At 39.2% G+C, this 26,504-nt stretch overlaps 1 protein-coding gene across 2 annotated transcripts in view; it reads right to left on the minus strand.

Annotated features, from left to right (window-relative positions):
- Positions 1-4,042: 4,042 nt before the first annotated feature.
- The window catches only part of Znf652 (zinc finger protein 652), a 60,870-nt gene continuing 38,408 nt past the window's right edge, over positions 4,043-26,504 (minus strand). For both annotated transcript variants that reach the window (XM_076871335.2, XM_076871334.2), the window contains exons 2-6: positions 24,553-25,716; positions 22,274-22,421; positions 21,803-21,918; positions 21,214-21,358; positions 4,043-12,915 (exon numbers count right to left, since the gene is read on the minus strand). In XM_076871335.2, coding sequence (XP_076727450.2) covers positions 12,404-12,915; positions 21,214-21,358; positions 21,803-21,918; positions 22,274-22,421; positions 24,553-25,461 — 1,830 coding nt within the window. In that variant the 5' untranslated portion in view covers positions 25,462-25,716 and the 3' untranslated portion in view covers positions 4,043-12,403. The remainder of the gene's footprint in view (positions 12,916-21,213; positions 21,359-21,802; positions 21,919-22,273; positions 22,422-24,552; positions 25,717-26,504) is intronic.

The raw sequence follows: 26,504 nt of genomic DNA on the forward strand, positions 1-26,504 counted from the left end.
ATTTGCTGAGTCAAGGACGTCTGGTGTCTGGTACAGACAAATGACTCAGCAGGTTAGCTATGTGCCTAGGAATGAGTTTTCCAAGGACAAAGGGTCATTCCTCCTCCCCTTTGGACAGGACCTGCTCTGAGGTAGAGGCTGGTTTCTCAAAAATGGAGTCACATCAGTTTCTCACCTGTCCCTGACACTACCTCTCAAACACTGAGCTGAGCCTTTTACCTGCATAGCTTTCTTTAATACTCACGAAGACCTGAAGGTAGTTAAATGATCCCCATCTGCAGGTGTGGAAACAGGCTCGAAGTGGTTAGATTACTTACTCATAGCCACGCCAGTCACCATTGGGAGAGAAAAGCCTTAACCCAGTCTGTCTGAGAACAAGCCTGCGTGTTTCTAATTCCTTTGCTGAAGTATGTCCTTCAATAACATTTTGGGAAGGATTAAATTTCCTGCAGAACAGTGATGTCAGATCAAGGCTACTGTGTGTCCAGTGCAGGGTGGACTGCAGGGTGGGTTAAGGGCGAGATGCATCAGGCAGCAGGTTCTAAACTAGGCATCTCGTAATCTACAAGTTCAAGAATACGGTCAGGAACAGGGAAGAGCACAACAAAAACGTGGTAGAAAGCAATCCTGAAACGGTTGTGCCATTGGTGAGGGATGCCGTGGTCAAGTGGAAACCCTTCTTAACCAACTATGGATTGAAATTGAGGTAAAAAATAAACTGAATAGGAATAATTGAGCTAAAACTAATAGTTGAGGCCAAAAATGTTAAGCTTCTTATACAAGGTGAAGGAGGACCTAGTCACCAATCTAACTCAGCCCTGACTCCCTCTTGCCTTTCTGACTTCGACTTTTTTTCTGAGTTCTCCTGAGCCTTTCTCTCCTGCAGTCACCTTGGATTTCAGGAACAAGAAGTCTTAGGACAAGAGTCAAAACTATGCCCCAGGCAACATCAACTTTCTTAACCTGACAAGACCTGACAAATCCTGAGATAAGGATGGACAGACCACCCCTATCAAGAGCACCTGTGTTGGCAGCTGTGCAAACCCTCCAGCCCTTGCCCTCACTTCCCTTCCTAGAAAAACCTCAAAGTCAATGTTAACCCTTCAAAGGTGGATAACCCTGTCCTCCTGCTAGACCTACATTGATTAAAACTTCTTTCCCACCGTTCACCATTATTTTCCATTTGGTTTTTGGTGGGGTGAGTGGTCAGATCGGATTTGTTGGATCCCCAGAGTCACCTCTGACCTAGGATTCCAGTAATGAAGGGTCTGCACAAAGATCTCCTTGTTAGAACAAAATCTGTGGGCTAATTTTTTTTTCTTTTTTTGGTACTAGGGATTGAACCTACAGCCACTTTATCACTGAACTACATCCCCAGTCCATTTTTTTTTTTTTTTTTTTTTTATTTTGAGCCGATCTCACTAGGTTGCATAGGCTGGCTTCAAACTTGCGATCCTCCTGCCTTGGGCTCCCAAGTCTCTGAAACTATTGGCATGTACCTCCATATCCCACCGAGTTATCTGCTACTGCATAACCAACTATTCCAAGCATTAGTGGCTTTACAAGAGCAATTGGCGTCTGGCGATTTTGTGGGTTGGCTGGGCAGTTACTCTGCCGATCTTACCGAGGCTCCTAAGCATGCAATTAGTTGTTGGAACTGCAGAGCTGCAGGGTCTGAGATATCCCTGCCGATGTCTGGGACTGGAAGGGACACTGAGAACTCTCATTACTTGGCCGTCATGCATGTTCCAGGGGAATAAAGTCAGAAGCTGCAAAGTGTCTTGTCCCACAGGTTCCAAGATTTGCACATCATTTTTGCAATACTCTATTGGTAAAGAAGTCATCAGCCAGCTGGGCACAGTGGCACACACACACCTGTAATCCTAGCGTCTCAGCTGGCTGAGGCAGGAGGAGCCACAAGTTCAAGGGCAGTCTCAGCAAATTAGCAAGGCTCTAAGCAACTTAGTGACACCTGGTCTCAAAAAATAAAAGGGGCTGGGGATGTGGCTCAGTGGTTAAGCACCCCTGGGTTCAATCCCTGGTATAGACAAAAAAAAAAAAAAAAAAAAAAAGTGACACCAGAGTAGCCTAATCAAGGGTGTGGAGATGGCCAGGCCTTTTACCAGAAACTTGGTGGAAGGGGCAAGGACACCACACAAAAGGGTTTGGAACAAGGAGGTGTGGTTCATCACAAATACCTATTATGATGATATACCTTGGAGGCCTTGAAAAGAGAGTTTATGTGTATATTTCAAAGAAGTGGCTACAGTTACCTATAGTGATACCAGCAGGGGGTTATAGGCCCCCTGGAGAAAGGACTACCTGTGTCTGGGATTTGAAGGCACTAGAGTAAACAACAGCTCATCTGTGCAGGGACTCTCAAGAGTTTGGATGCACTCAGAAATACAAACCAGTAAGCCTTAGATATTTTAGACTCCAGGTCAGACTCATTAGTGAGCCTTAAAATTTGGTGGCTCATGATCAGCATTTTAAAAAACAGAAAATATCAAACTGAGCACATACAGCTATTTTTCCTTGAAATTTTTATTTAAAGTATTTTTTTTTAGCTGTCGATGCACCTTTATTTATTTACATGTGATCTTGAGAATTGAACCCAGTGCCTCACACATGCTAGGCATGCACTCTATCACTGAGCCCAACCCCAGCCCCTTTTCTTGAAAATTTTATTCATTTACAAAAATACAAACTGTGTATGGTGGTGCAAACGGGTAATCCCAGAGACTTGGAAGGCTGAGGCAGGAGGATCACAACTTTGAGACCAGCCTCAGCAATTTAGAGGGACCCTCAGCGACTTAACAAGACCCCATCTCAAAATAAAAAATAAAAAGGGCTAGGGATGTGGCTCAGTGGTAAATCATCACTGGGTTCAATCCCCAGTACCCGCCCCCCAAAAAAAATTTTTTTAAGGAAATGGGAGCTCAGTGGCACAGCGCTTGCCTACCTAGCATGCAGGAAGCACTGGGTTCAATCCCCACTACTGCCCCACCCCCCAAATCACATATAAGTGTATTAGATAGCAAAATATTGGTGAAATATATTTCTGATTAAACTCAGGGCCGGAGTTTGAAAGCACTGATTTAGTTCACACTGAAGAGTATTTACTTGGTACAGATGAGCAATGTGCTAACACATCTCTAGTCAGAGATGCAATGGTAATTCTATGATTTGGCCAATTTTGTTCCATTCTAAGAGGTTTCATACAAAGGGAAACTGGAACAATAAGATTTCCTTCCTAAGCGCTGAACTCCCTCATTGAGATCCTTAGAAGGAACAAAGCAGGGTGGGTCGTGAGTGGAGGAGCTTGGGACACAAACTAGTTGCTCTCTCATTCAGTGCATTCGTGCCTGTGAGGCGATTACACGTTACAAGGGACCACGTGGGCCACACTGTATTTGAAAATTGTTTGTTTATTGTGGGGTTTCCTTCACTGGAAAGCAAGTGTCAGGGAGTAGGGACTGTCTTGTTCACTGCTGAATTCCCAGCAGCAAACATGCAGGATAACTAAATGAATGAATGGTGGCAGGGGTGGGGACAGAAGTCTCATCCCAACTATTTTACAATCACTTCTTCTCACGGACTAAATTTTGTATGCTGTTTGCATCTTTGTTTATTTTTCTTCAAACTGGTTCAGAACCCAAATCCTGATCCTTATCCCAAGTACTCTTCCCAAGGACATTTTCAGATTATCACTCCAATGGACAGAGTAATGTTAGTGGGACCAATGAGCATGGAGCTAGGCAGCTGCAACCAGTCTAATTTTGGTCAATGGCCTTGAAGACAAGTTATTCCCAAAGGACGAGGCAGGGTAGTGGTCTGGGGCCGTCCATAACCCTCACAGAGACAATAGTCATTCACTCTAGTAAGGCTTGTAGGATTGTTCATTTTATATTAAAAGGGAAATTCATTAAGCAAGGGAACTAAAAAATGCTCACCAGGAATAAGGAAGAAATGAAGCAAAGAAAGACACAGGAGGGACATGCTTTTTTTTTTTTTTTACTTTGAACATTAGCATTAAGTTGGTTACCGTACACATCCAAAGGCCCAGCATCTCAGAAAAAAAAAATCATTAAGCGGCACACCTTGTACCAGAGTCTCACAAGAATAAAATATACAATGCTACATTGAGTGGTTAAAAATACACAAAAAGTAGTTTTAACAATCTATAATTTTTTTATACTTAAAATCATGATTGAGTTGAAATAAAAAAGTGCATTTCAATTGCTAAAAAAATAATATTGGTATAGTTAACACACGGGGGAAAATCAGCACACCGAGGGATCTGACAGGATGTGGGGAAACAGATGACCCAGGGAGGCCAGGCAGTGCCAGCAGGTTCAGGAGCCCACCCCACTGCAGTTCCCTTGGGCCAAGCAGCCCTCCTCTCCCTGGTCTTTCCCATCTTAAGAGATCCTGTCCTACCTTCCTGTCATTGAAAGACTCCTCTAAACTTCTTTGCAGCATGACAGATACTTTCCCTACACCGAGTCCAACTTGATCTTCAACAGCATCTCCACAGAGAGGTAGGAGAGGGACACTGCCCCATTCTGGACTTGACATAAGTACCCCAGCCAACGGCCTTAATCCTTATGACCTAGCAGGCAGAACAGGGACCAAGCAGCTTCTATTTTGTCAAACTCCTTTGGACAATATTCAACATTCAACAACAAGCTTTGTAAACCTAATGCTAAACAATTCCTGGCAAGCAAACTGGATTTTCTTTTCTTGAAAAAATGAGGAAAAGTGCAAGTGATTTCAGTACTGTTGGGGAAAACAAAATGAAAAACAAGTTGCATCTGGGCACCTGATACCTAAACCAATCACAGCTTCAGTTTCGTTTTTTGTAAAGTGTTGGAATTATAAGTGAACGGACTTGGCAGGGAAAAGGGGGCCAGGCAGAAATCAGTTAAGAAGGCCTTCCCGGGTGTAAATACTTCCTGGCTCAGCAGGGTAAATATATATTCACAGCCAGGTGTTTTCCCTTAATTGATGACTGACATGTTCACTATGAAGATGCTGCTGCAATGAGCTCAAATGAAACTCCAGGTCTGAGCTGATGAGGCAGGAGAAGCCTCAACACACACCCTACAGAGAGAGCACAGCTGGAGTTTTAAACTAGAGGAGTGCCTGCTGCAGGAAATCTCCCCCACCCCACCTGGAAGACTTGCAGACAAGGAGGTCCAAGCTGCTGTTGCTGCAGGTGGGATGTGGAAGAAGGAAATAAGGAGGGTCGCCTTCCTGCTGTGCATTCAGCACTTGCAGATCCCTCAAGGCAAGGCTTGTAATCTTGGTCACCACTATTAACAAAGACTAGTTAACTGAACTGCCTGACCCACAAGGACCATAGACCTGCGCATCAATCTTTGTTTGCATCATGAAGGCTAAGCAACTACTGGTCTTAGTAATGAGGGAAAATGTCTTAAATAATCAAGATACACAAATAAGCATTAAGTCAAGGGACAGCACTCCAGAAAAAGACTTAAAAGGGGACCTTTATAAGCTGAGAATAAAGGTAAAGTACCTTATTGCCCCCTTGTGGAAAGAGCCAGTACTGCATATGCCCATGTCCAGAAATGAATAAAATGCATACTCGAATTACTGGAAGATTGAGAACTCATCTGATTTTCTGAGGCCACATATATACCCTCAAAAATACAACTGTAGAAGTAAACATCAAAACCGTGCCACATTGTTTTTCTTTTCGACCTAATGAGGTGAATAATCAAGACATGAAAGATGTTTCTAGGAGGGTTAAGAGTTCTAGGAGGATAAAATACTTTCCACCAACTTTCAACAACAGGGAACCAGTCTCAAGTCTTATGCAGGATGTGTCCTTCTGATCACATGGCCCCTTTTCACCTGTAAAAGGTGGGGAGGAAGCTGTGTTCATTCACAGGAGCCAGACATTCAGAAAGAACTCCATTCTTTGGCACATCCAGTACAGAGACAGGTTCTGTGGATCCAACTATCCAATGCAAGTATCAAATTTCCTTCTGAAGTAAGCAAAATCCAGGCTCCATCCTTTTTTTTTTTTTGCCACGTTTCCATTTCCTACATGTCCTTTGAAGAATCATTTTCAAGTAATTTGAACATCCCTAATCTTACCAGAGAAGCTAAAATAGCATGAAAGCAACCTGGAGTCAGAGCTATAGGGACACTGCTCGGGGCAAGAACTCCCTTTGATACTTGCACTAAATGTATCCTACTGAAGACAAAAAACAAGGCAGCAGTCTGTCTCAAAAGACACGGTTCCTCCAAATGACAAGCAAATATGGCTCTCTATTGTTTTATTGCCCGGGACTCTGGAAAGCAACATACTTTAGACAGCCAATTGTACTCAAGTAGCAAAATTCTAGGTCAATAATGGGCATTAGCAAGGCAAACTGAAGTTACTGATTTCTGTAATACAGAAATCTACCTCTTATATTTTGTAAACTTGTCTTTCCATTCCAAATAGTGAAACCTTTTGATAGCTTGAATTTATTCATTATTGTACATACCCAATTTTCACAACCAATTTTTATGAATAACATACTGTTTATCACCAGCCAACAGGGGCTAAGAATCTAGTAACAGCTACCTTTTTAGACTCCCACCTTATGTGGTTATTAGTCTTGAAAACCTGAATACTAATAACTTTAAGGGAAGAGACATGAGACTTTGGGTCAGAAAGCAAAGATTTTGACCAAGGCCAAAATATTCAATAGTTTTATTTGCTGACAAAATGGAACCCAATTTCTTTCTTTCTTTCCCTTTTTTTTTTTTTTTTTTGTGACACCATGGGTTGAACACAGGAGCACTCCACCACCACATCCTTAAACTCCTTTCTTAAATTTTATTTTGAGACAGGGTCCTACTAAATTACTGAGGTTGGCCTTGAACTTGCCATCCTCCTGCCTTACCTCAAGAGTCCCTGGGATCATAGTGGGGGCCAACACGCCTGATCATTTTTCTCATTTTAAAGGGTTCATTTGTTTTTACCTTTGGAGGAGAATTTAGGAGCAATCAACCTGTACACAGCACAGACTAGTTTTGGCTGTGAACGATTAGCCAATTGCTAAAATAAATTTTATCAATGAAATGCCCATATCACAGACAGAACACACTTTGACCCTCTGTTTATTACATCCTTCAGGTATTATGTATCAATCATACTTTTTAAATGAATTAGATGACAATAACTAGAAAAGAAAGTAAATAAAGGTTTTTGGGAGATGAGAGAGGCAGATTAAAAAGAAAGAAATCAGTGAAGGTCTTCTGTTAAATCCAGAGAGCAATTTTAAATTCATTTTGACTAAAAGAAAGTTATGGGTACAACCTTGCAAAATATTTGCAAAAGAGAAGAGGGTGCAGAGCAACAGCAGCATTCAGAATCCCTCTGTCAGGAAGGGCAGGCATTCAGGAAGACTTCAGATGAGAAAACGATCTAGCTTCTCATGAAAGAAAAGAAGGTGAAGAGCAAGATAAGGATAATATCTTTCAACACTAGCGACACAATATATGAATAAGATATAAATCAAAGTTTAAAAGGTAAACAGAAAACAACATGCAGGAACAACAAAAAAATGTGTTCAGAATTCTTGTCCAAGGTTTTAGCCAGTTTGTAGAGTTAAACCCTTCAGAGCAAGGGTGGATCCCAATACTCATGCAGAATGAAATAATCAGAGGTAGGATTTAGATCAGGGAAATAATGCTCCAGGATGCTGGCTTTTTGAAGGCACTCAAGAACAGAGTGAGAGAGACTGAAGCTGCAGTGAGATCACAGCCCTAGACAGAGAGGCATATTCTCACTTTATCTGTCATAAACAACAAAAACAACGCCAGGAACACAGGGACAAGACATGTATCATGGAGTGATCCACAGAGTTGACAAGGTAGAAAGAAACCCACTTCATGAGTCATTTCTTACAACAACATAGCTTCTACTTAGGAAACAAGAAAGAAAAGTTTGTTTTCTGGATATGCAATTCTGCAAATTAGTTTGAATTAAGAAATATTTGATAAATGGCAAGTTATCTAGTTCTTTAAACAAATTTACTGAGGCTGAAGCTTCAACATTGGGAAAACTTAGGAGTTTGATTTTCCTTAAAGTCTTGCAAAGCCTATCCTCTAAGACAAAAAGATCTGGTCATAAAGTCTATAAAAATGTCTACAGAGTATAAAAGTATAGAACTATGAAAGTGAATATTCTGATGGCAACTTTTATGGCTTCCATAGAAAGTGTAGAGAGGACCTCTGGTTTGCATTATCGAGGTAGTGTCCAGGGTTAGAAGGTTGTCATTATCTCTTATGAATGCTACAGATGACAAAAGCAAGTCAGCTAGAGCGTTGTTATTGCATGAGATGCCACTATCTCTAATGGCTTATAACTTCATTCCTGAAAAAAATGGTCTTTTGGGAAATTCCTATCTTGATGCAGGCAAAGGAAAATTAAGACCCAATATTTACTTGCTCAGTTTTACAGTTGAAAGAATTCCAAGTGAGTTGATTTTTTTTAAAAAATTATAGTTAACCGATAAAATGCTTAAGTGTAACTTATCCCCATTTTAATTAAATCCTCCCTAGTCTGGAACATCATCATGTGGACCAGCAATGCAACAAGAGTTGTCTTTTCCATACAGTAGCTCAAACAGAAGTGTTCATCTAACATGAACACTTAAAAACCTACCTACCACAGGATGTTGTATAAAAATTTGCAAGGTAGGCTAAATTTACCTATACATCTGCAAAGAATTTCTCTCTTTGTTCCAGATTCTCAAAATTTAAAACTTCCAGTGAAATAAAAATGAAACTAAACACACACATCCATTCAACAAAAATAAAAACTGAAAAAAAATTTAAGAAGTAAAAAATTCAAAGTTTACAAGTTCCTCTTCAAAGCATTTTGCCTGCAGTTAGTGGGCTAGGGACAATCAAATTACCAGGAGCATTTTAACCACAATAAAAAGGTACTTCCAATAAAGTGTAGTTTTTCTTTAAAAAAAAAAAAAAAAAGATGGTATAAAATTATGGAAACTTCCATGCTCAATCATTAATTTAGAATAATTAGTGTAAAAGGTAGACTATAAAAGTATGTGGGAGTGATCTGCACAGGTTTCTTTGAACTACTATTGTAAAGTTTTATTCAGAGATCTTTGCTAAAAGTAAGAATCAAATCGTAAAGATACGTGGAAAGGAGGCCATGTCCCTTTAAACTATTCATCCTTTTTTCTTCATTCAGATTTAAAAACCTACCTCAGTATAAGCCTACCTGACTCAATTTGAGAAAACAGGAACCTTTTATTAGAGCTAAAGAAGAGTTTACATTTGAATGATAAATCTATGAGAAAAGAATAGAAAATGCAAAAAAACAACTAACTACCAAAAATGCAATGTCAACTCAAGAAAGTCCTTGGGAAATTTTCCTCAAAAAAGTAACCCTTGCAATGATACAAGTCTTTAAAGACAGTATAAGATATAGTAATGAGACAGCCTCATTATCTATATAATGCTGAAATGTGGCCTTTATTGTCTTTGAGATATAAGTACGGATAAGGGCTGAGGACTCAAACTCTTCCAGAGTTTTTTTTTTTTTTTTTTTTCAAAAACAGATAATGAGGAGGTCATAGGCTTTGAAGAATTCATGGGGTGCTATAGAATATGCAACTTTTATTTTGGTAGAGGACCCCAACCAAATTTTCAACCCTGAGTTTGAGTCTTCAGCACGTTAAACCTGATGCACATACATGTTTTAAGGCTTAATCCTATAGTTCTTGTATTCAGAAGCATTAATGTCATGACCATTCTTAATGCATTCCATTATTCATACATAAAATGACACTGATGAGGAATCATATTCTGAGAAGTTTTCCTGAAGACCACAAATCCCCAGTAAGGAAAGGTACACCTATCCAGGGGAGAAAACTGTAAGTTTCTAGATTGTTCCACAATACATTTCACTAAAAATTATACTGTGTGACAATGTTGATTCTTTTTTTTTCCAATCATTTTTTTTTCTTCTGTAAGAATAGTGGTGGCTATTTGCTTACTATTTTTTGTCTGTGTAACAGATATTTTCTTATGGCTATAGTTGCTTGAATGAAAAACCAAAGATGACTACCTGAATTTTCCAGTATATAATTATAGAACACCTCATGAATAGTTGATTCAATGGTCTCAAGTCTAGAGTTCAGAATTGCCACCCAATTCTATACATTTATTTAGAACAAAATAAGGTATAACCAATTAACTAAGGTATAATTTACATCTTTTTATAAAACTACTTTAATATTACAGGCCTGACCATGAAATAATGATAAAAGTCTACATAAAAGTGTGGATTTACAAACTTGTCATGGAATGCAAAAGAGACTGTGGAGGTCAGGGGAAGACAGTCACTAAAGTTATAACAGTCAAAATCCTTACCAGCTTGGGTACCTGGGGGCTCAAAGAATGTACACAAATATTAAAAATACCATTCTTTAAAACTTACATCCAAAAACAGGAAGAAAAATATGTCTTAAGATATTTTTCTGCCTCACGGCAAAGTTTTCCTATGCATTATAGAAGACAAAGGCAAAATTGGAAGGAAAAAAATTGGAAACATTAAACCAAAAAGCTAGTAGAGAGTGTTCTGTTTAAATATAGAGACCTAACTTCAGTTGAGAGTTCCATTTATCCCTGCTACAGAGCTAATCATCCAGAAAAGTGCTTGACACATATCTGCACATTTCATATAAAAATAAAAAATAAATAAAAGAGTTCTGATTCAGGCAATGATTTAAGAGCCCGAGGAAAGAGAAATGAAGACATTTCAAGATTAAAAAAATGGAGGAGGGGGTGTGGGAACTCAATTGTTTGAGATGAAGAAATATAAAATTTGTAGCTTCTAATGAGTCTGGATAAATGTGGTCAGTTAAATGCAATCATTGTGTTAGCCCTTCTGTTCAACCTTCCCTTCCAGGTAATCAGCTCCTGGTTGATGGTGCCCATAGGAAGACCCCCAAACTTGAAAAAGGAAGCCACCTAGAAAAACGAGAGAGAGGTGCTGCTCTCTTCCTCACCTAAGTGTGCTGGTGTTACATAACTATCTTCAGAGGACAGGGCAGCAAAACCTAGGAAATTCCCCTCACTATAATTTAAACTAAGTTAAAATAGCTCAAAGTTGTAGGCATATCCACATTTCATGTATAACATAAAACTCAACCAATTTGTCTTCTCATTCAAATTTCTCAGTCACTATGAGCAATAAGTTTATGATTTTGGTTTACTATTTTAGTTTTTCATAACAATTCTAGAAAAATAAAGCAACCTCAAAAACAGAGACTCATTTGTCTTCCCAGAAGAGTTAAATGTAAACACAGTTCCTAAGAAGAGTAAGAAACAGACGTGACTAAGATGAAATAATCTCTACTTCCTTCTAACAGTGAACAACTTCATTCAAGGCAGGACCCCCTGTAAATCATCCATTCAATGCAAGGTGGGGCCCAAAGCAACATGGAGGAGAGGAGCATGTCAGTGAGGATGATGGACATCTGAGAGCTAAGCAGAGATTTTTAAATTACCAAGTACTTACACCACACTCTGAAAGCAAAACCTCGGTTTTTGCAGGAACCTGGTCTGGCGACCCTTGCAGACACATCTAGTCTCTGAAGCACCTTTGAGTTGTACGGATGTAAGAATAACTTTGAATTATAGAAGTTATATGCATCTTTAAGAATCACATTTTGATGATTATAAAATTTTTTTCTATTTTACAACATAGGTTTAGCTACACAGAAAAAATTACACCGCTTATTGAAATACATTTCATTTTAGAAACAGACTACTAAAGAAGTCTATACAAAACCTCTAAAATAATTTCTGTAGTAAAATAAAGAGTGCGTTAGGAGAGCTACACAAAGAAGAAAATTTCCATCTTTCTCTATAATGCTTGATATACTGTGAAACATGGCCAGCTTAACTCTGTAGCCAGCACCAAAAGCTGAAAAGAATTCATTACAATACACAGTGATACAATTAATGCTCTGGATTAATCTCACAGCCTTCCCGATTAGTACAAAGGAGACCAGGCCTATCCCCTCTTTGAGGAGAAGTCCAGGATATAAAAGCAAGCATACCTCATCAGCTGATATGAAATTATAAAATCCCACAAGTCTGAGTATTTGAAATTTATAAAAGTCGTCAGAAAATGCAAGCAAATTGGGCTTTAGTTCAGTGGTTCCCTGGTTTAGATGAGTTTCCTTGTGAGCTCAAGGGCGTCTTCTGGTTCACTCCCTTGGGTCTGCTGATTCACCCCGACAATGGCAAAGCCCCTGAGGGAGCTGAGGAGAGCCTGAGAACTGCAGAAATGCTCCACCAACTCACCGTGGGAACACAACTGGGGAACTGCTTAAGGAGATGGATGTTAATGATGCGGTGCTGAACTGTTCTTCTCTGCCAGGTGCCGCAGAAAGGTGTCCTCACTCTGGCCTCTGTGATTTAAAGGCTCACTCTTGAAGAGAGCTGGTGGTGGGGGCAGGTGAGGGACTGGAGGGATAGGAAGGTGGTGCGGGTGGTGAGGGTGCGGATGGATGTGCAGGTGAGAGAAGGGGTGGGGGATGGGCCGTGGGGGAAGAGTGCTAACGGGGTTCATACTGACAGGAGGAGCCGGGGTGGTGGGTGTGTTCACCACAGAAGGAACTGGGGTGGCTGGGGCAGTTGTGAGTGGGATCTGGACGGCAGGCGGCACATTCACGGGACTGGTCACCCGAAAGCACTTCTCCTTGTGGGCCTTGAGCATGTTGGAGAAGCGGAACCGCTGCCCGCACACGTCGCAGGGGTAGGGCTTTTCGCCTGTGTGAGTTCTGCGGTGCCTCTTCATGTTGGGGCGGCTGGTGAAGCTTTTGCCACAGATTTCACAGATAAAGGGCTTCTCTCCTGAGATGAACACGGACACGGAAATGGATTAACCCACTGGGCAGTAACTATGTGCTGATGTTATTCCTCACATTTACAAAGGAGATTACCACTTCTCTTCTGCACGCATCTTACATTCTAGTCATAAAAGAGTCACCCAAATTGCAACTTAAGAGATCAGAGTAGACACAAGTACGACTCACTCACATGCAACCTACCATCTTGGTTTGGTTAATGGAGAGAGGACTAGGGGAAGGTGGTGGCAGCACAGGAGTCTGCAGCTGCATGGCTTCTCTTCACACTAGCGGGTCCCTTTAACTCCTGCTAGGAGCACTTGCTGTCACTTCAGTTGCCACTCCTTTCCTTCTTCATGTATTGAAACTTAGAGTATACCAGGTTCTAGTCTAATCGCTTCACATCTACTAATCTTGGTGATCCTCACAGTGACCTTACAAGGTGATATGAGGAAGTTAAGAAAGCTGCTGACTGTTTGTTAGAGGAGGGTCCAAATTGAAAACTCTAAAGCCTTGCTCCAAAGTCTGTGTCTGTATGTGGACCAGAGCACTCACACTCCGGGTGCATTTCTGTACACACAGAGGGATGTGTTTTCTTACTCTTTTTCCTCCATTTTGGGACTCCCCATAACTAGGAGCAAAGTCCTATGGTCACAGTCATATTTCTTCTCTCCACTTTCTTATTCTAGTAGAAACCTTAACGTCTCCTATTGCCTTTACCACAGAAGACAGAATTTCCCTTGCTTCCCTAAGGGATCAGTTTGAAGAGTTGGAAGGGGCCAGTTTGCTCCATCTGTCAGTGCTATTTCCAAGCTATTGTGTAGCTCTTATCTTTCCGCTTTCCATTATTCCAGCCCTGCATTGAGGCTCCTCACTGTGACTCATACTCACATCTGAATAAGTTCTAGCTCAGCTTGTTTTCATTCTTTTAAAATCCATTTCCTCCAATCATCTTTAAAACTTCAAATTCTGTGTTACACAGAAGTGATTAAATCAATCATAGTATATCCACCTGATGGAAAATATCACTAGAAACATTATAAAGTATTGAAATATAATTATTAACATGAAAATCTATAATCCATAAAATAAAACAGGCATGAAAATGTTTGATATTGTGAAAATGCATGCTTGATATTATTAAAATGCATGGTATTATCTACCTTCAAGTAAAATATGCATAGAAAAAATATGGAAAGAAATACTACAAATGTTACCATGATTATCTCTAGGTAATGGGATTATGTGTGATACTGACTTTATTATAAACACTTATCTGTATCTTCTGTTTTTCTAAAATAAACACATTTTTTTTCTAAAATAAACACTGGAATGTTTTAAAAACACAGTGTTTGATAACTCATTAACCCCCTGAACCACCTCCTCCTTGACTCTCCAGAGTTAGTATTCTTCACTCACAACAACTACCTGGAAAGAGAGCTGAAGGACCTAATCTTTGAATTACCATGGTCTGAGAAAATACTTTCCACCTGATTCGCTGATCACTACTTAGTATACCAGACACGATCCCTTTTACCAACCTGCAATACTCCTGCCTCAGCCTCCCAAGTTATGGGCATAAAATGTAATAACTGGCTAAACATTTAAAATCAACCACCTAGCTGAGCATGGTAGCACAAGTTTGTAATCCCAGTAGCTTGGGAGGCTGAGGCAGGAAGATTGCAAGTTCAAAGCCAGTCTCAGCAACTTAGCGAGACCCTGTCTCTAAATAAAATATAAAAAGGACTGGGAATGTGGGAATGTGGCTCAGTGGTTAAGTGCCCCTGGGCTCAATCCCCATACCAAAACAAACAAACAAACAAAAAACCCAAGAAAATCAACCACTTGTATAACATTCCATGGCCATATTTAGTTGCTAGAAGATACAGGAACAGCTAACTTCATCAAAGTAACTAGACCAGCATGAATATCATTACACAAAGACATACCCAATAAAGCTGACCTAACATTAAGAAAAGAGTTATTATGAGGAACCCAGAGAAAGGATGTTATAAATGAAGACAATCTACAGGAAAGATTGCAAAGAGCAAGAGTCTGGCTAGCTGTCTTTTGTACTGTTCCAAGGAAAAAATGATCTAGCCAACAAAAGAGCATCAGAAACATATGTATCTATATACCTAACCTGAATCTTTTTCTTGAGCTTTAAGCTTACTTTTCAAACTGCTTACTGGTATCTCCATTTGAATGTCTTACATTTATCTCAAAATTAAATTAATTAGCCTACCTACGAATCTGTCCTCCCTCCATTATTCCCTACTGTGAAAATAGTATAAAGCCCCAAATCTAAGATTAACCCTTGATTCTTTGCTCCCACATTACCAATATCCAATCAATCACCTCGTTCCTTTGACTCTACCTTGTCCATGGCTGAGATTTCATCCACTGCCATTACAGTTCATATCATCACAGTTGTTACCTGGATTACACAACAGCCACTTGACCAGTTTTACCATCTCTGTTCCTGCTCCCCACCCTCCAGTCCTCTCTTGACACTACTGCCAGACTTAACTCTCAGAGAGTTGTGTCACATACTACTTAAAATCATTCTCTTTTCACTGTCCATAAAATAAAGTTCAAAATATTTTACAGGGCATAAGGGGTTCTTTGTGATCTGATCCCTGTGTAACGCTCTCCAGTATTACAGTGATCAGTCTCCCTGCCCCTCACACTCCTGTGGTTTTACGGCCAAATCACTGTCATGCTTGCTCACCTGCCCCCAAGCCTGACCAACAGCTCTGTGGACCCAGGAACTATCTCAGTCTTGCTTACCTTAGTAGTGCCATTTAGCAAACTCTTAATAAATATTTGTTAATTAAGATATATCTCTTCCCCCATGTTTTAAGATCTCTGAAACTGGCATATACTTTATAATCAATGACACATCATGTTTAATTTATAGCATTTCCTCAGCAGTATATAAATTTTGTCTTTCAACTGATGGCTTCTTGGATTCAATGATGTATAGCACTCACTATTAAGATCATTCAGTTGCCTTCCTCTGTTCTACTTCTCTGTTCCTGACAATCTTCTGATTATAACTTATCTTCTAATATAGATTTTTCCTTAGGCAAAGAATATTCTGACTAAAGAGCATTAAGAATTCTGAACTAGCTGGTTGTGGTGGTGCATACCTGTCATCCCAGTGACTCAGGAGACTGAGGCACAAGGATTCTAAGTTCTTGGCCAGCCTCAGCAACTGAGTAAGACCCTCTCACCCTCTCTCAAAATTAAAATAAAAAGGACTGGGGTGTAGGTCAGTGGTAGAGAGCCACTGGATTCAATCACTAGTACTGGCAAAAACTATCTGCCATTCATAATTTAATAGACCAGCAATTTTATTTGCATGTTATTAGGACTCTTTAGCACATATCATTTCCTCTGATCCTGAGCTGCTTGGGCACTCCGACAAATCCTGGAAGCTGATGTCCTGTTATCTTGCTTCATTAAATTTATATCACAATCATTAAATGGATGATTTGGAGTCATATTGCCTTGGACAAGTTTTCTAATCCCTGAGCCTAAGCTTCCTGATCTGAAAAATAAAGATAATAACCTAACTAATAGGTTATTGTAATAGAATACACAAGTGGAAATGCTTAGAGCAGGATGTGGTAATAGCAGACACTCAATGCATTTTAGATACTTTTATTATTATCACCATCATCATTCATCAGACTGTAGGCTCCTTGAGGGCAGAAACCAGGTCTTCATCCTTATGTCCCTAAGCACAAGACACTCTGCCCAGTACAAGGAGAATCGCAGGTGTTTTACTCTGAACTCACCCCATGTCCATACCATACCAGGAAGCCCTGCCTTGTGGCTGATTAGCTTCCCTAGATTAGTTGTGCCTCACTTCTCTTTATCTACAAAGAAACAGCCCACTGAATGTCAGTTTTCACAATTGCCTTAATGCCCATCAAAATATGCTGTTGTCTCTAAATATAGTTTCATCCAGACTTAAATTTAATTTCTTCCTTTGGTACTGGGGATTGAACCCCAGGTACGCTTTACCATTGAATGCTTTACCAGCACTTTTTTTTTTTTTTTTAAGAGAGAGAGACAGAGAGAGAGGAGAGAGAGAGAGAGAAAATTTTAATATTTATTTATTAGTTCTCGGCGGACACAACATCTTTGTTTGTGTGTAGTGCTGAGGATTGAACCCGGGCCGCACGCATGCCAGGCGAGCGCACTACCGCTTGAGCCACATCCCCAGCCCTTTACCAGCACTTTTTATTTTAAGAAAGGGTCTTGCTAAGTTACTGAGGGTCTCACTAAACTGCTGAGGTTATCCTTGAACCTGTGATCTTCCTGCCTCAGCCTCCTCTGAGTCACTGGGATTACAGGTGTGTGTTACTGTGCCTGGCTCCCTTTTCCTTCTCCAAAGCTAACCCTTCTCCCCTACTCTGCTTCCCAGTCATTCTTATTGATGCCAAGAAACTAGAGGCCTATAGATAGTATGTAATTCTGCTCATGAGTGGCAGGGTCCAGGCTTGTCCAACTCTACCATCCAGCTGCTCTTCACAACTTAAGTATTACAAATAATACTACAAGGCAGATGACAGGACAGCAGAAGTATTTCAATATGGATGTTAAACAAGGTCTAGCACATTTAATATAGAAAGAGTTATTATAAACAATAAGAAAAATCAAACACTGCAACAGAAAGATGAACACAGAAAAGGTACAAAGCAAATCAGAAAAGAAAATGTACTGATAATATGCATGTGAAAAATGTTCAATCTTATTTAATATTAGTTACTTAATATTCAATTATACAATATTAATTAAATGTAAATTAATACAAGAAGAAACCACTTCTCACCTATCAAGTGAGAAATATTACAGTTAGAAGGGTGAGAGAAGCCAGGCACTGTGGCACACGCCTGTAATCCCAGCGGCTCTGGAGGCTGAGGCAGGAAGATCACATCTTCAAAGCTAACCTCAGCAAACGAGCAAGGCCCTGTCTCAAAATAAAAAATTTAAAAGGCTGGGGATGTTGCTCAGTGGTTAGGTACTGCTGATACCAAACCAGAAAAAAAAAAAAAAGGTGAGGAAAATGGGGATTTTCATGCACCGCTAGTAGGAGTCTATGTGAAGGGCTATTTTGCAATACATGCTGCTAAGTCAAAAACGTGTACACTCTCTGCCCTAATAATCCTACTTCCAGAATTTGATCTAGGAAAATAATTTTGGATGTGCAAGCTACAAGGTTGTTTATCACCCTATTGTTTATAACAGTAGAAAAACTGGAGACAGAAAAAACAATGTCCAACAGGAACTGGCTAACCAAATGGAGGAAACATCTTTTATTTTATAGGACTGTTGCAAAGATTTTATTGACTAAATGAGATCATGTATGTAATGCCTGGCATTTTGTGTAATAATAAATAATAGTTACTCTTATAGCAAATTTATAAGAAGAAATCTTATTTAGAGATTTAAATTCCATTGCTGATAATAACATGACGTAGTAAGATAAAGAACAGGTTACACTAGTGTATAAAGACTATATTATTTTATTTTATTTTACTGCTAGGGATTGAACCTGGGGCCTCATGCATGCTGAGCACATATTCAACCACTGAACCACACCCAGTCCCTTGTTTCATTACTTTTCATATCAACACAGAAACACATACGCATACTATGTATGTCTATATGTATTAAAAATTAGAACATTTTTAAAAATGGATGCATGCTATAACATTAACAGTGGTCTTGTAGGTAAGATTTTATTTATTTATTTATTTATTGGTACTGGAGATTAAACCCAGAGGAGCTTTACCACTGAGCTATATCTCCAGCCCTTTTATATTTTGAGATAAGATCTCATTTTTTTAATTTTGAGACACGATCCTATTAAATTGCCCAAGCTGGTCTCAAACTTGTGAATTCCCTACCTCAGCCTCCTGAATCACTGGGATTACAAGTGTGCAATACCCTACCCAACAAAGATTTTATTTTTACTTTGTGATTTTCATAGTTTCTGATAATTTAATAAATGTATATTACTTGTTTTTTTTCAGGGAGGGGTACAGGGGATTGAACCCAGGGGCACTTTACCATTGAACCACAATCCAGGCCTTTTTTTAAGGTTTTATTTTTGAGACAAGGTCTCACTAAGTTGCTTAGGGCCTCCCTAAATTGTCCTTTTGACTTTCTTATTTTGAGAAGGGTCTTGTTAAATTGCTGAATGTCTCATTAAATTGCTAAGGCTGGCAATAATTTGTGATCCTCCTGTCTCAGTCCCGAGTTGCTGGGATTATAGGCAAACACCACTGTGCCCGGTATATATCACCCTTTTAAGGAGAAAGATAAAAATTTAAGTGAATTGTATTCCTTTAGAAAAAATACGAAATGTTCAGCTAGTCTATTTTTTTTCAAGATAAGAGAGAGAGAGAGAGAGAGAGAGAGAGAGAGAGGGAATTTTTTTTTTAATATTTATTTTTTAGTTTTCGGCAGACACAACATCTTTGTTTGTTTGTATGTGGTGCTGAGGATCGAACCCGGGCCGCACGCATGCCAGGAGACCGCGCTACCGCTTGAGCCACATCCCCAGCCCCAGCTAGCCTATTTGGTTAAAGAAAAATATTTAGCATAAATTATATTTATAACTAAAATAATTATAAAATATACACTTTCGTTTCATATTGTAGACATTTAAAGGTCTGAAGAATAAATAGAAAGATAAAGGGGAGGAAAGAAAGAAAATGGGAAAAGGAGGGAAGAAGGAGCAAGGAGAAAGACACACAGGGAAACATGCAGAGAAGAGGTGAATGCAGAGGCAAACTTAGTGTTGGGTGCCATTTTCAATAGTGCAACATTTACCAAGAACCTATGAGCTGAACACTCTTTGTGAATGCAACACAACCTCTGCCGTCAAAAAACTTCTGTTCTGGACTGGGATTGTAGTTCAATGGTAGAGTACTTGTGCTTAGCACATATGAGTTCCTGGTTTCAATCTTCAGCACCACACAAAAATAAATAAATAAATAGATGGATAGAAAAATAAATAAAAGTATCCATCTACAACTAAAAATATATATTAAAAAAGTTCTGTTTAATTCCATTGTTTCCTGCCAAGTAACTGAAAAATTAAATCCTAAAGAGATTCAATTAGAACTAAGAGTCTAAGAGCCAGTGAAGATGAGACTCTGTTAAACACTTTGATAGATCTTGCTATTTACTTGAGCTATATCTTCAGTTATTATCATTTTGGGGGTCTAATGTAACTAAATGAAGTCACTTCATGACTTCACCTTGCCCAATGCTTACAATCTGAGGATGCTCTGTTCTGAATAAGAAAGAAAGCTACCAAGCAGGCATTTTTCTTTGGACTTCAACAGAGAAATGGGAACCAAAGAGATCCTGCCATGGGCAGAATTTCCTCACCACTAGTTAAGCAAAAAGAACAGCAGGCTAAGCAAGATAATCTCCTAAGGTTCTTTCTAGTTCTGCTACTCTGCTGATTAGATTTTACTTAGAAATCTAAAATTCTTTCATGCTCTTCAATCTGCTCTTCAATTTGTGCAGAGATGGGTAACCCCAGAACATCAAGTTCACACTGTAAAATAATGATAGTATTTATGTGGAGAGCTATTAATTTATCCAGTTCCCTACAATCTGAATAATCAAGTGGTGACAGGGTTCAAAGGCATGCTATGAAGCCATGTCCCTAAAACCACAAAGTGATTAAAATCTATTTAGCTTCATTTAATGAATGTGTTCCTGAAAGGTAGCAAACTTTTAATGAATAAAATCCAATCATGAGCTGGGGTTGTGGCTCAGCGGTAGAGCACTGGCCTTGCAAGTGCAGGACCCTGGGTTCGATCCTCAGCACCACATAAAAATAAATAAGTGAAATATCGTGTCCAACTACAACTAAATAATAATAATAATAAAAGAAATTTACAAAAATTCAATCAAACTTTGGGAATATCAGAGGGTCTTCTATTTGAAGTAGTAAGGGTCCTTCAATTTTTAAGACCCAGAACATTTTCCTGAGAAAAATAAAATATGTATATACAAAGCAAGATTTCAGAAGTTCCTGAACCACAAGTAAGAACCCACTTCCTTAAATAAACCCACAGTTAAAAGGCAGTCACAAATAAACCTTTTTAAAAGTTATGAAAGCTAAATTTTTAATTATTATGAATCTGTATTTTTGCGTATTTGGTTTATTTAAAATTGAATTTTTTTCACTTAGGATGAAAATTTGTGGATCAGATTTAAAACAGGATCAGACCTACGGGTGATTATCAACAAGTACTTGAGAAATCCTTACCAGTGTGTGTTTTCATGTGTTCGTCGAAGTACTGCTTCATGTTGAAATCCTTGCCACACCACTGGCACATGAACTGTTTGTGCCCAATGTGGATGCTCATGTGGGAGCGTAGCTGGTACTTGTACTGAAACCTTTCGTCACAGTTCTGCATTGGACATAGTGAAGATTTTTTAATGCCAATCACAGAAGCTTAACACAATCTCTGACATTAGGTCTATTTCTCATACTCAAAATAGAACCTGTTCGTGTCAGCTATTTGGCTTTGCTATGTTTCTGCAGCTGAGTTATGAATAAAAGGGATTTTTTTTCCATATAATTATTACTGGAGCATACTCAACTTCTGTGAATCACTGAGAAAGAAAAAATAAGTCATTACATGCTATTCCCAAGTTAACCTAAGAGAGTTAACCATGTGTTAAATAGGACATTTCTCTTCCTGGAAGTGAGAGTGCACACAAAGCTCAGTGTGCCTCTGAAGCTTCTGTGGCATGCGGCCATGCACCGTGTACCTCAGCACCTCACTCTCATTGCTGCACCATCTATACAACGTTAGCTCTAGGCCTGGCCTATGGGGCGACATAGTCCTTACCTCACATCTGAAGGGCTTCTCTCCAGAATGCTGCAAGGAATGCACCTTGAGTGACATACTGCGTTTAAAGGATTTTCCACAGGTTTCACATGTAAATGGCATGTCTTTCGTGTGTGCTGCAACATAGAACACACTTATACTCAAAATAGTTCCACCAAAAAAGCTCAAAGTTGAAAGCCAGATGTACTGTAAGGTAACTATGCCATCTTAACTTTTTACACTTTTTTTTGGTGACACTTTAATAGTATACTCTGAAGAGAAAAATAACAAAGTTAAAAAGAAATCTGGGTGTGGAAAACTACACTATCCAATTTGGTGATGCTTACTGAAAACATGCTGTATTTAGTCTCAACATGTCAAAACTGATTAAAGTACAGCAGTTCCACATATCTTGCCCAATCCAGAGCATAAAGCATACCAAGGAACAAGAGGAAATTATAGGTGTGAGAGAAAGAAGCAGAAAAAACTTACCAACCATGTGTTTCCGCACGTGAGCCATGGTATAAAATTTCTTCTCACAAATTTCACAGGAAAATTTCTTTTCTGCATATCCGTGGACAATCTTGATATGTTCATGAAGGGACCAGAGTTTCTTGAACGATTTGTTACAGGAAACACACTGAGCAGGATAAATAGAAATAATCTTTATTTACTTTATTTATGGCAGAAAGCCATACTGGCCTCCTGGCAGATGAAATGGATGTGCTTTAGATTCACAGCACAAAACCGGAATCTAAACAAATGCTATTCCACCGTGGAGTCCAGATTCCAACACCAACACCTGTATGTTCTATTTTACAAGATGCATCTTTTAGAGAGCCTTTAGGAGTATGATAACAATTGCAAAAAGTAAAACAAGAAGTGGAAGTTCCACTAATATCAAAGATGTGACTGCTATTATCAAGTTAGTGTTGTACCTACAAAAAGAACCTCAGGTTTATTTAGTCCGTGGATTACCCAGGGTGGCTGCCTCTCACACGTGAGGCACTCACTATGCAGTTAATAGGCGTTGACCAGAGAACACAAACTAATTTTAAATTATGATAAATAAAAATAAAACAACATATAGCAATGGTTATAGATCTGCAGAAGTACAAAAATATTTTTATACCTTAGACAATACATTTGGAGCCCTCATTAACAAGTGAGATTTTGTTGTATTTTCCCAAATCTAATCTACTCCATTAAACATTTCCCTCTGGTAGAAATTAGTATAACCTCTAAACTGTTAGCATCATTCCTCCTTTTCCCCTACAGCCCTGTTCCAGATCTGTCTTACATGTATCTGTAGGAAAGACATCACACTGCCTAGTCTCTTATGTCATGGAGCTTAGAATAGAGCAACAAAATAAAATATTTCTGGTTAAAGAAAAACAATATCCAAAAGTTACTCTGCAAACTCTATAAACACAAATTTTAACATACCATGATGAGAAATAGCAAGGCAAGTCACATACAAAAAAAAAGATCTTTAAAATATTTTTTATCCTGTAACTAAAAGCAAAGTTAAGCAAAGTATTCTATAACTAAAGATCAGGAACACTTTTTTAGACATGAATCATTAAGGAATCCAATTCTGACCCCTAGGGTGCAGCATTACCCTCCCGCTGGCTTTAAACGCTGTAACCAATTCACACCCTAGAGAGTGCACTCACTGGCACTGGCTGTTGCTGAAAGACAGAGGAGCCATGACTCAAATCTTCTTTTATTTACCACGTGTCAAAATCAAGTCACAATTGAAAGACCAGAAAAACAGTGGATCTTTAGCAAATGTAATTTATATTTTTAAAAATGCACTTTAAAGTAAGGCAATGACTTCAGTTGATTAAAAGCAATAAAAGAAAAGTAAAAATTAAAAATGATCACTAACATGAGTAGCACTCCAAAAAACAAAGTAAAACAATTTATCTTTTAAAAGGTTATCTTAAATACAGCACAAAATATTTCTACTGTACACATCTTAGACTTTCAAAGACTTACCTTTTATGAATATCCATTAATATGCAAACAATATAGCTGCAATCCACACAACCTAACATAATTAGCACACTTCTTAACCTACCACAACAGTCCTTTCAAGACTCCAGCCTGGTTTGAATACCATGTTTTGTTACCTTAATAATACTGTACAGTAGCATTACGAAATCCCACTGCAGGTGGGCAACATTTTCAACCAACTCAGCCTCTGTTTAAAGTTTGCATATTCCCTTGGGCTCAGCCTCTTGACAAATTTAGTGTTGTCATTTCTCCACTGGTAAAAAGCAAACTCACTCCTGGAGGTCTTCCATTTCCACCGGTCTGCGTCATTATGGTTTTTGTCCCCATCAGCTGCACTACATTCTGGCATCCTTTTAAATAGAAAGGTACCTTTCTCTACTCCTGACCTTTACTCAACGTTTCCCACCTTGACAGAAAAGATGCCAGAATGAATTATATCACACGTCCTACAACAGTGACTCTCAGGGCAAAGTCGATGCTGACTTTACGTCCTCGTCAATCATCTCTAAGAGATCCCCCTTCCAGTGTACCTGGGTTCCCACTAGTCCAGCATCAGTTAAATGTAATGCTTTTGAAATACAATGTTAAGCCTTGGTTTTGAAAAGACCCAAGCAGAAGCTTCTAAAATGATAAATTGGTGAAATCTGTCCCTTCAGCCTCCTATTGTATTTATTCTCTTGGGCAGACACCAGATGAATCTGAATAGCCAGGTTCTATCCTGGAAAGTTTGCCCTCTCGGTGATAAGACCTACCTGAATGTTTTTTTCACAGTCTGTTTGCTGGTGAAGGGACAGCTCACTTTCCAGGACAAACTTCTTGCCACATTTATCACAGATCTGCATGCGCCTGTGAGTAACGTTCATGTGCTTCTCCAGGTACCATCGAGTATTAAACACCCTGGGGCACTTCTCACAGGTCAGAGTCTCTTTCTCTTCACACTTAGCTTTCTGGACTGGTGCTTTGGGCTCCTTTGTGGCCCGCTTCTTACGCTTAGGTGGCTCTACACTCTTCCTACGCCCTCTGGTAGCTCTGGGAGTAGGGGAAGTGGTAGCTGCGGCAACAGAGGCAGCTCTCCGCGATCGCCTTTGTGTAACATTGACTTTCTCCACTATCTTCTCCTTTTTCTTCTGCCTTTCATTCTCTCCGTAGTCATTGCTGTCATCAGTGGCTTCTTCCTCACTCTCTTCCTCTTCCTCCTCACTGCTCGTCTTAAGAACAGGAGTCTCTTTGGACTGAGAAGAGACACCCTTTTCCCCTTTAGATACATTTAATGTTTGATTATTAAGGTTTACCTCCACTATGATCTGCTCCCTTTTGTAAGAGACTTCCTCCTCCTCCTCCTCCTCCTCTTCCGAGTCATCAGAATTCTCCCGGTCTTCTTTGACAGCATGCACGTCAGACACTGCTCTTGTCTCCCTGAAATATGGCTGTTCCTCCGTCTCATGGAGATGTGGTTTGCTCATCTTGGTGTCCACTAACACAGAATAAGGACTTCCTGATTCCCTTTTGTACACTTTGGTGGACAGGTCAAGTTCTTGGTTGGCACCATGATAAAAAGTAGATGGCACTTGACCACGGCGGCTCTCTTCTTGTGCCATCCCTGCTACATGCACAGCACAGTTTTCAACCAGTTCCTGACAAGAACTGGCTGTGTGGCTCATGGGTAAGTGGCCCAATTTATTAAGCAGTTCAGAGTATAGAGAATTAATTTTAAAATAAAGTAATTATTAGGACTCAAATCTTTTTCCATTCAGAGAGAATTACTTAAATGAAAAAAAGATATTACTGGAATCTGTGTGCAATTCTTCCAGTGTCACAGCACCAAAACATAAGAAAAAGGGTTTGGTATTATGGCAAGAGCAGAGCACAGGTGATTTTCTTCTGAAGAGAGCTGCAAGGAACTTGGAGCATCTTATCTACAAAGAGAAACAAAGAGGAAAAAAAAATCAGATATCACCATTTCCTTTTTATGGCTTTTATCACAATAACAACTTAAAATTAAAAACATAACAAACATAAGTTAAAATTATTAAGCTCCTTACGTATACAATGCTTTATATGGTTAGATGGTTCAGCATGGGCCATTAGTTCACTGGCTTACAGGAGTCCAAAAATATTTTCTGTTAGGACGTCCAGCTCACCCAGATTTCTACAGAGCTTAGCACAGTGCCTATCACACAGTATGGATCTGATGAATAAACACCTACTAATGCATAGCATTTGTTATCCCAGATGCTACAGACACACTGACAAGGCAGAATACAAGGCCTGTGTCTGCACAGAGTCCACAGCCCAGTTACAAAATATCATGAAACACTTAGGAGCTTCAAATAAGCTGGCTTTCTTTCAGCATTAGTCACCACATCAACTACAGTGGGATTTCAAGAAAAGTGGTGGTGGCACAGGCCCTGGGAATCATGGAAATAAAGCAGCTAATTGATATAATTATAAAAGGGAAAGAAAATACCCTTGGCTTTAAAAAAATTTATAACTAGATATAGATGTAATTGTTTGCAGGTTTAATAGGGTGACTTCAAAGTTGTTAAGTATTTTAAAATTTGTTGCCTGAAAACTCGGTAGATCTATTCAATAACTAGGTGATTTTTTTTTCATGTGTCAGTTGCACAGAGGTCTAAATTCTAAGAAATAGTAACCATCAGGTTGATATGATTCCAAGAAAAATAAAACCATCCATTTAAAAAAA

This window comes from Callospermophilus lateralis, chromosome 11, assembly GCF_048772815.1.
Source record: "Callospermophilus lateralis isolate mCalLat2 chromosome 11, mCalLat2.hap1, whole genome shotgun sequence".
Taxonomy (NCBI): Eukaryota; Metazoa; Chordata; class Mammalia; order Rodentia; family Sciuridae; genus Callospermophilus; species Callospermophilus lateralis.